This window comes from Ricinus communis, chromosome 4 (assembly GCF_019578655.1).
Source record: "Ricinus communis isolate WT05 ecotype wild-type chromosome 4, ASM1957865v1, whole genome shotgun sequence".
In the NCBI taxonomy this organism is placed as follows: domain Eukaryota; kingdom Viridiplantae; phylum Streptophyta; class Magnoliopsida; order Malpighiales; family Euphorbiaceae; genus Ricinus; species Ricinus communis.
The window spans coordinates 1,208,589-1,219,623 of NC_063259.1; the positions used below are offsets into that span (position 1 = coordinate 1,208,589).

General features: G+C 30.8%; 1 protein-coding gene across 2 annotated transcripts; it reads right to left on the reverse strand.

Annotated features, from left to right (window-relative positions):
• Nucleotides 1–722: 722 nt before the first annotated feature.
• Nucleotides 723–5,351, reverse strand: LOC8284872. 2 transcript variants are annotated; one of them, XM_015716349.3, is made up of 6 exons: nt 5,157–5,324; nt 4,772–5,032; nt 4,548–4,682; nt 3,805–3,861; nt 2,450–2,584; nt 723–1,123 (listed from the first exon to the last, which is right to left on the reverse strand). In XM_015716349.3, exons 2-6 carry the CDS (start codon nt 5,027–5,029, stop codon nt 1,058–1,060), a joined length of 651 nt encoding a protein of 216 aa, XP_015571835.1. In that variant the 5' UTR covers nt 5,030–5,032; nt 5,157–5,324; the 3' UTR covers nt 723–1,057. The 2 variants fall into 2 exon arrangements, with proteins under 2 accessions (XP_015571835.1, XP_048229376.1); XM_048373419.1 differs by lacking the exon at nt 3,805–3,861 and having other exon boundaries at nt 5,157–5,351.
• Between the last annotated feature and the right edge of the window lie 5,684 nt (nt 5,352–11,035).

Consider the following 11,035-nt stretch of genomic DNA (forward strand, 5'->3'; position numbering starts at 1 on the left):
TTTATTTTTTATTTAACTTAATATTATTTTTAAAAATTTTAAACACTTTATTTTTTTATTTAACATATATTTAAGTCACATATCAAAAAAAAATTTAAATATTATAAAAAAATTTAAATATCTATCAATCGTTGCAATTTCAAGTATCTAAATATGCATTTGACCTTCATATTTTTATTCTCTACTTTATAATTCATGTTACTCTTCTTCTTCCCAATTTTGATAACATCAATACAAATATTAAGGGAAAAGTCATTTTTATTCTGGAGTGGACAAATCACAAAGCTACAGATGCAAGACCTATTAGAGAAAATCAAACATCAAACTAGGAAGACCAAAGCATAAGATTGTTAGAGCTAGATGTTATATGTTAATCTCAAATCTAAATTAGCCATTTATAATGTAATCAATTTTATCGTACTTTTTAAAAAGCTGGTTTAGAAAACTAAATCTGAAATGCAACATAAAGGGATGATCTTCATTTCAAGTCTAGCTATGTATCATTCTATGCCTGCTACACAATTCTCCATATATTAAAAAGAAGAAAAAGAAAAATCATTGTTGCTTCTGTTCAGATTTTAAGAAAAAACAAAAAAAAAGAAAAAGAAATTCAGTCATCCAGATCAATCTGGCAGAAATAGCACCCCACATTCTGAGGAGGTTCGGATAATAAGTTGTCATGCATGGATGCGGTAGGGGAGACTACACTGAGATGCTGGAGGTTTGATTCTTGAAAAGAATATCCTCATAAATGGAATTTACTAAGGAACATAACCAATATTGTTATCCCAAGGAGAGAAGTTTCAAAAGTATTGTTTCTTGTATGAAATACAAAGTTAGGCTTTTACTGACACTATAATGATGCTTCACATACCTTTGTGGTATCTATGACTATAATAAAGAACCAAAGTAGCTTATGTTCAATGCCTTTGGCCTTTTTCACTTATAACGTCCACTTTCTCTGGAACAGATCGAAGAGTAACCATCAGAGTTGGATCAATGGCTTCATTGGGGTGGATCAATGTGGCAGAATGAAAATGTAGATTAAACAGAAAATCTACTTGTAAATCCATTCATTTGCCCGTCCTCCTGACTCATCCATGTCTATAAAAATGCTTACTGCCTGCGGCAAAAGGTGACAGGGAAAAGTGTATATAAGTGTATACCTTCACTAAGAGCCATTACAAACTGCTAAGCTTTACATACTATTTTTGCCATTCAACTCTCAGCATATGCATAATTTGTAGCACATGGAGAAAACAAAATAGAGATAGAGAGAAAGAAAAACAAAGGTAATATCTTAGAAGAAAAAATGCGAAACTTTTCAGATAGGAAAAAATGCTATCAATAAAAAGTGTTCTCAGATCTGGCAGAAAATCTGCTAGTGTAAACCCCTATACCCATCAAAGTTCGTGTTTCTTGGATCGTAGATACCTTCTGCGAGAGCTTCAGCTTTTTATTTATGCATGTGCTCATTTGTTTTTCTTCTGTTTCAGTAATGTTGTGATTTCACGACTTTTATTATGGTCAATTTACTTCCAAGAAATTGGACCATAGGGGCTGACCAGTAAGAAATCTGTGTTAGCTAGAGTATCTAGTTTTATTCTTTTAATTCCTTGTTTACCCTAGTATAACTGCATTAGACATATATCAGTGGACATGGTAAGAAGAATGAACTCAAAGTTTGTAAAATAAATGAATTCCGACCTAGCCTCAGTTTTTACTGCTTTGGCTATGGTTAAGAATTTGGTGGATGGCAAGTTCCCAACAAACTAGGAACCTGATGGATTTGAAGGAAGGCATTTAACTAGTTGTGGGGGCATGATGTGCTTGCTGGAGATGTCAGTGCAAAGTTGTCTGTCTCTCGGCAGTTGTATTTTAAAATCTCAAGATGAGAGATTTCAGCAAATCAGATGCAAATTGTCTAGATGGAACTTGTTAGATGGTGTAAAGTGCAGGAAAAGGTAATTACAGACGATAACAGATGTGTTGACACCTGCCAGTGCCTATCTCTATATGTGTGTGTGCGTGAGAGAGAGAGAGAGAGACGGATCGATCTTGGAAGCCATGCCTGCAATATCAAAAGAGAAAATGGACACAGGAAACTAGGATCTTGTCCCATGTTACTTCATAACATCAATTTCATTATGAACAAGGACTTGTTCATTTCATGAATCCTGATTTCTCTCTTTACTGATTCATACATACTTCAACAGAGGTAATGGCATATACATGAGAGAAAAAAAAAAAAAAAAAAAAACAAGGTAACACATGAATATCATCTCTTCATACAAAATTATTTCTTCTTTCCTCTTTGATCTATTGCAAGAATTTTCAAGTTGAACTACAAAGAAAATTTTCACATTAAACCTAAATGGCTAAAGCACTCCCAATGCAGGATTCAGCCTTTATACATACTCAGGCAATTATGGAAAATCGATTAACTTACCTTCCCTATCCGAGGACGTTCTTTCGACTTTGCCAAGCTGTTTCTAATGTGTGAGACAGCTCCCCAACATTTCAATGTATTTGCTACATCATCGAGTCTTAATATGTACTCTTCTTCAGTCAGTGGAAAGGACCTCTAGATAGAGAAAATGACATGCAGAAGAAAAAAATGACATAAGAAATGATGGTGTAATTGAAAAATTGCTTATTCACAGTTTCCAGCAGCAGCACTCAGTATATTGAATCTTACAGAGAGATCATAAGTATTCAGAGGATAGTTGTCAAATCAACAACCGAAATCCTTAATTTTTGAATCAGGAATCGAGAATTCACTACATCATAAGATTCTGTCTACGTTTTTAAAATGAACTGAATAATAATGTATATCCATATGAAACATTTGGATAAATACAGAGGATTATATGCCCAACAAGAAACATGCTTGCTTATAAGGTAAGAAATGTAGGTCAAAGCCTCATCATAATGGATTATTCTAACACACAAATGCTTATATAATTTATAAATTGAATGCAGGTCAAATGCTTATTCTAAATCCACGCAATAATAAAAGTTGTATGAATATGTTTATTATTTGGTTGTCTATAAATTTTTTTGCTTGTATAATAATAACTTACTTCCAATCACTTGGGGAAGGGTTTGCAAAGAGTTGAATTTTAATTTTTAAATCTATGGAATCTTGCAGACACAATAAAGAACGAATCAACTGAATCAACCAAATTGTAGTGATTCGCTTATTCACTCTATAAATTCAAATTGCTAGGGTGGGGAATCAAATAAACTCGTAATCAAGAATCATAAGATTCTAACAACAATAATGCCAAGTTTCTTAGCAACAAGATTCAGTATATTGAATCTCATAGTGGTGTTCGACAAAGATTCTACACTTTTATACATCATTCATGATATTTCTTGTCGCAATAGAGTGGAAGCAAGAACAAGTGGTAACAGATATTGGTTTACTGCTAGCATAATTCTTTACCAATAAAATTCTGTTTATAATTTCTCAATCCTTCTATGAAATAAGATGTAAAAAAAAAAAAAAAAAAAAACATAAGATAGTTTCTGTTTTTACTTTTTAGGTTCTGTTAAACAATGGGGTAGCCTCTCCTTGGCTCAACATCAAGGAACTTTACCAACTAAATTACATGTAGCCGCAATTAGAACTTAAATTAAATAAGATATTACCAGCAAATACATCATTATTGCTATGGATAAAGCCCTAATAATAGCAAACTTTTTCGAGCATTTTACCAAATATTAAACTCTAGCCAATTCTTATCTTTATTATTTTTACTGTTGAATTCATGTATTTTATTATCAGAAGGACCTGCTTACCTGCTCCATGTACCTCCACATGACATTCAAGGCAAGAAGATTTCTTCCCATGAACTCCTACATCAGGCATTGAGAAGTAGTATATGAAGCACTTGTAACAGCATAACAAGCTATAACTCAAGTTGAACAGTCAAACAGAATTCTTGAGAAGTCAAAATTCTTCAACATGAACTGCCTGCTGACCTCCATAGTCATTAGGAAAATCATACATTAAAATTTCAGGGAAACTAGGGGGTTAGGACCATTCAGAGCACTCAACAATGACCACATCATAGTTTGAATGAGAAATATAACTAATCTTGAGCTTGCAGAAGTCAAATACGAAAGCCAAACAGCAATCATCTAATTTTCTTTTCAGTCTAAAACATGGCTGAGCCAAAACTGGGTCTTTGACCAACTTGAGATATGCGCATATACACCAAGCTAAGCCTGAGGTTGTGCAATCAGCTATATCGTGTTACACTAAGTGAGACGAATTTCTTACACAGAGATATTGCTATTTCAAATTTTAAAATTCCATTCAAGTGAGATAGAATTATGAAAAGCACAATCACATTTCCTAGGTAAGGCAATCGCTACATAAGATCACAAACATTTACTGAACTCGTGATTATTTTGTATTAGCAATTGAAAAATTCTCACAAACTAAGATTTCATATCAAAAGTGAGAAGAATAGAAACTAAACGATGCCTTGAATACAAACTTGTATATGGTGATACAAAAAGACAAGAATATTATGTACCTTCTTTATAAGTTGAACATCATAAGACCTACCATACTTGTTTCTAATAAGAGTTGCAAGGTCTATTCCACTGAAGGCAGAATCATCTGTACCAACAATTCTTTCCAGATTCCTTCTTAGTATTTCGCTATCAACCTGAAAAATAATTATCAAAGAGAATAAATAAATAAAAGTCCAACTGGGTGCTATATTATATCCTTATACAAGTTATTAAATGAGTATACCCCTCCAACATCATCTTTGGAAGTATCCTCGTTTTCATCTTCTGATTCATCATTAACATTATTATCCACAGGAGTGGAGAAAACAGGAGGCCTGGATTTCCTGACACTTAATAGGCGACAACTAAATTGAGCATATGAGCAACGAAAACAGGGAAGCTTATTATTATTACAATTGTAATATCTTCCTCTGCAAAGATGGTCCTGATGATGAGCTCCAACTGACAAATTACAATGTTGGCTTGATATAATGCTCGACATCTCCTAACAAATCACAAAACCAGTCATATTTGAAGCTAAATGAAAATTGGGTTCTTGAATTCCTTTCAATTAAGGCCAAAACGAACAAAAAGAAATAGAAAGTTAATAATAAGAAGAAAGAACGAACCTGGTGGTGAGGTCGGAGAAGAAGAGAAGTTTTGTGAAGTGAGTTGCCAAAAAAAATAAAGAGTTCAGATGTGTTATTATTTATTATTTATTTTTGGGATAAAATAGGAAGCAGAGGTCCACAATTCAACTGCCAACCTTTTCATAACTAATAACTTGCACCAAGAGAATTTTCTGCCTTGTTTGGACGGATTAGCCCCCGCCCGTTCCCTGGGCGCAATCAGGTGGCATTTGGTTGGCAGGACTCGACTGCAGAAGACAAAGACAAAGACAAAATAGTTAGAGCACCTCAATCGTGCTTTTTAATTTTTATTCAATATTTAGTTCACTAGTCTTTTTACTTTTATTTTAGTTTTATTTTATCCAATAACTATTAATATTTTGATCTTTGATTTCTTTTCTTTTCTTAAAAGAAAAGAAAATTTTATTTTTAAAAAAAATAAAACTAAAATTAATAGAAGATCAATTAATAAAATATAAAGAACCAAATTCACTATTTATTTTATAAAATAGCTTTTTATAATAGAAAATTTATTTTATATAAAGAGTCGGCGCTTATTTTATTTTAAATTGCATGATTTCTATGATAAATAGTATTTTAAAAAATATTTAAATATAAAAAATTATTTAAATTTAATAGTATTATTTTACTTTTTTATTATATAAATATTAATAATTTTTATTTATCTTTTCCTTTTCTTTTTAATTTTGACCAATGGCAAAAATAGAATTAAAAATATGAATTTATATTGTTGTAAATTTATAATGTATTTATTAAATTTAAAATAGAGAGTAAAATTTAGCTCTCAGATAATTTAAATACATTTATATACAAATAAATTGGCTTGTGGGTTGGCATGCCTTCTTGCGAGTTGGGCGAGAATTTTCACAAGCTCTAAAATCTTCTCGCCTAGTTAGCTAGGACGTCTGGGTTGGGTGGGGGAGTTCGCCTAGTTGCTTAGGCAAGGCTTGTGTGTGCTGGGCTGTTATGGGTGAGGCACCTCCCTAAGTTAGCTTGCCTTGCAAAACAAGACTTTTGAACTTGCGAGAAATTTATCGTTAAAGAGAAATCTACCGCAACTTAGCTTCTGTTTGATGAGACCAAAACCAAGAATCTAAGTCCTAAAGTATTGGATTCAAGTCAAATAAGATTTCAAGATCCTTTTATGCATACATAAAGGCAAATTATAAGATTTAAGGCCAAGAAGATGGCAAATTATGCCCCGCATCCCAAACCAATTTGCATTGTGGTCTGGGAGGTAGGCCATATGTGCAGGGACTATTTTCCCCGCTTATTTAGTTTTCTTTATTATGATAACATGAGTTATAAAATTAATATTATATTAAAAAAGTATATATTGACTAAAGTTTTATATATTTATGAAAACTAGTCTTTTATCTGTAAGTTGTATAACTGTCTTAATTATTTTAATTATAAATAATAATATAAATTGAGTTTATAGATAAAATTAAATATGATTTTTAATATTTCATAGTTATTTATAATATTTTTAGAAATAATAATAAATTAAATATTTTTAATATTTTTCTTAATTTTGTATTCATAAACTTTAATTCTACGTCTTAGAAACAAGTACACGTGTCAAAATAAAGATTTTATGTGTCAAAATATAGTAATACATGTCAAAAAAAATTATATCTCAAAATTACAAATATATTATAGGTAAATAAAATTTAAAAATTTACATAACTGTTGATACAATTTTTATTTTTCAATTAGTCATATTCGAAAAAATAAAAAAATATATATTTTTAACAAATAATGAAATAAATATTTATTAGAACTAATATAGTATAACTTTTAGGAAGTTTTCATATACTAAAGAGTTATATTATTAGTGAATAAAATTAATTTTTTACATATTTTTTTAAAAAGAAAAATTTCTTATACATTTTTGACAAAATAAGAATTTTATCAATATGTAATTGATAATTCTATTACCAAAAATATTACATTTTTATAAATGTATATTAATATTCATCATTCATAGGCACAATATTCATTTTATTGTAACAATGCTTATTTTGTATTCCATAAATTTTTAGATACTCGTTATTTAGTGAAAGATTAAATGAATTAATTTGAATGGAATTTATGTCAAGCATGTACATGTCATGATTATTAAGATACACACTACCATTAGAAAAAACATTGCACAAGTAAGTAAAATCAGAGTTTATATCAATGGTCTTGGAAGCAAAAGAAATAATGTCCTCATAAAGATCAGACATTATTACATCATCATAAAATGCATCAATGATATTCTTATTCCTAGTGAAATTGCCATTGTGGGCGGTGATTTTGGGCATGCAACTAAGTGCCTTTAGCGACTACGACACTATAAGGATTTACAACCTAAAAAGAATACACTAACTAATTATGGCGACTAGCATGGGGATTTTGGAGTCGCCACCCGGATAATTCACTCGGACACTTTTACTAATTAAGTAGCTTTTCTCGATTCCATAAGGAAGCTTCCCCCACATCTAGAGATAGATTCAGAAACAAGCTTTCTTATTTGTGTATCTTTGTCTTTAATTTATTATTTAACGGGCTATTCCCTATAAACATAAACAAATATAGTCTCTATGGTAAATCATTACTCTATGTGAGATCCACCTAGGTCTAGCCCATTTTATTTAAGCCTAATTCCCATTTAGATAGTTAACCTAACTAGTTATCCAATTATGTATAAAGACCATCTAGTCTATTCAAATTACAAGTTATGTATTTAGATACCAGCTTTTAAACCAAAAATGGACTACTTTTTATGTTAAGGCCTAATTGGATGATCCTATTCTAATGTGATCCACTAGTTAATTAAGAACATGGCAAATTTCCACTAAGTTTACATGAATTCCAGTTTAGGCCCAATGTAGCATCTTTTAACTTAATGGACTACAACTTTTATGTCAGGTCCTATTAGGCAATCAGATAGCAGATATTTGGCATACATCCAAAATAAAATAAAAAAATAAAATGTAGGAAGTTAAATATAGCTATTACAACATTTATATAACTAAAAATCAAGAGAAAAATGCATAAAATAAATTACAGTATACAAAAATTGCCAAAAATTGTATAAAATCATAAAATAGGGCAAAATTGGTGCAAAGCCGATTGGCCTGGGTCATAGAGCCAAATCAGCACTGCACAAGGTCGATCGGCTTTAAAGCTTAGACATGGTTGGTTTTTTATTTTTCCTCGGTCCCTGCACCTAGAAGCTGATTTAACATGCACATGAAACAAAAATATGATTAGAACTTGAAAAAAAAGAGATAAGAAACATAAAAACAAATTAAACTATACCAGAATACATAAAAATAGTGCAAACATGAAAAAGGGATAAATAGAAGACAAAGACCTTACACAGTAAATTCTAAATTTGAACATGTAATCCTAGAAATAGATGCAATCACATAATTATATGAGAAACACATAAATCTAACATATTACTTTAATCATTCAAATTATCATATTCAAAATCCAACATATATCATATGTTATCAGATTCAATGCCCAGCATAACATAAGCATGCTGATTCATATAGAAGCCTAAATCTAATCATGTGAATTATACAAAGAAATTAAAAATCATCCTAATCATGTTTCTAAAATCATAAAGTAAAGGAACTAGTATGAAAAAAGAGATGATAATGCTGGATTTTGGGAACCCTCAAGTTATCATCGTAGAATGCTAATCTTCGAGTTTGAGAAAGCTTCTGTCATCAAAAAAAAAAAAAGTGTTTCCTAATCTTGCTTCTTTCTTTAGTGACCTTTCTCTCAATTACCTAAATTCTTTGCCTTCAATAAATTAACATGGACTTTTGATAAGTGTAGCTAGTAGCTAACTCTAAACCTAGGATGTCTTATTCTATTTATAGTAGTAGGGTTTTAGAGAATCATATAGGACAAATAGATTTTAATTTATTTGAATTTAAAAGAACTGATTATTTTTTTCCTTATTAAATAATTAAATTCCTTAACTTTATATTAATATCCAATTAAATAAATAGCATATTTAAAATTCAAATAATTACCAATAAATATATTTTTAAATCAAAATAATTATCACTAAATATCATATAGAAGCTTCTTTTTTTACAATTTTAGCATTTTAGGTTAAAATACACATAAAAGAGCATCAAATTTTAGAAAATAAGCCAATTGGAACTGTATAGAGCCGATTGGCCTAGGGGGCAAAAAATTCTAAAAGCTTTTACGGTTTAGTCCTTGAATTTGTAAAAATTGTCGTTTCATTTCAAACTTAATTTTTTTTTACCAATTAGACCCAAATTGATTCTAAAAAAATAATTTTATTTCAATTATTCTCAACCCTAACTGAATTTTGCCTGCCCTTAACCTCCTGAGACTAGAGAAAGGCAATAACTTTCATTATCATATTTTTCATAATTTTCTCAATATCTAAATTCAAAAAATGAATGTTTACACTGTTGAAATAAGTTTACTATTTTAAACTACAAAACGTATCACATTTTCTAATATTTGATAAAAGTGAACAGCCTTATTTTAAGAAAATAATCCTATATGAAAAAATTCCCATCTCAAATTACTTTTTTTCATATCTTTTGGCTATTAAAAAATATATAGTTTTCGCTAAAAGAATAAAATTTTGAAAAATAAAAGAAGCTAGACAACTATCATAACTTTCAAGGATTTGCACGTATAGCTTACACTGATGTGGGTATATATAGGTTACACTGACAATGGGTATATATATCTCATGTTCGAATGCCCTTTTCTCGTTTATAATTTAAAACTAAAAAGAAAACAAACAATTTTCGAGGATTTGAATGAGATTTTGGAAGCTTATGCCTGTCAACAAAATCATTAAATGTTAAAAGGGGACCCAATGAATGTAATGGTCACTTGTTTTCAAGTAGCCGATCTCACTTCTCCAGATTGATATGATGAAAAAGTAATTGCACCCACTTTGAAATTCCATTGGAAAAAATTCTTTACAGACAGTTTCTAATTCACCATAGTAGCTTAAATGTTAGTCTGTTTATTGAAGAAAACAGAAAGTAGCTGCAACCTTTTTGGTCTCAGAGGCTGCACAAGCTAGGTTGCTTGTGCAGACCTTTCATCACTGACCAAGGGAAAAAGGAGCATCCTTTCCTGTAAAGCAGGAAAGGTCACTTCCATCTTTTCCCCAAAATTCAGAAGTGTCCGTTAGAAAGAAACTCAGGATCTCGGCATATATATAATTTCATCTCAAGTTGTAAAGAACTCAGAATTCTTGTAACATTAAAATTCATCACAGTTCTATAAAATTCTACATGGTATCAGAGCTGGTTTAAAAACCAGTCATCATCTACCCCATCAACTCAAAATTAAGCCTAAAAAATGGCTCACTCAGAAACCACAAATATCACAAACATTGTTCTGCGAGGCAGTCAAAATTATTTTGAGTGGTCAAAATCTATTTCCATTGCCCTCAGCGGCAGAAAAAAAATTAGGCTTCATTACTGGAAGTAAACAAAAACCCAAACCTGTAAATCCAGAGGCTCCAACAGAAGAAGAACTGGACAAGATGGAAGAATAGCAAACAGCTGACCATTTGGTCATATGTCTATGATCACTAATACCATGGAAAGCAAGATTTCTCGACTCTGTATTCTAATGGAGTCATCAAAGGCAATCTGAGAAAAACTAAAGGGCCTCTATGGGCATCAAAACAATTTTGCACACATTTTCATATTGAAACAAGAACTTTCTCAAATCACTCAGGGAACCAAGAATCCATCAGAATATGCAACAGAGATATTAACTAGATGGGAAGAGTTACAAAATTACCTTCCACGGTCTAATGATCTAGAAGAACTTCAAAGGAGAGC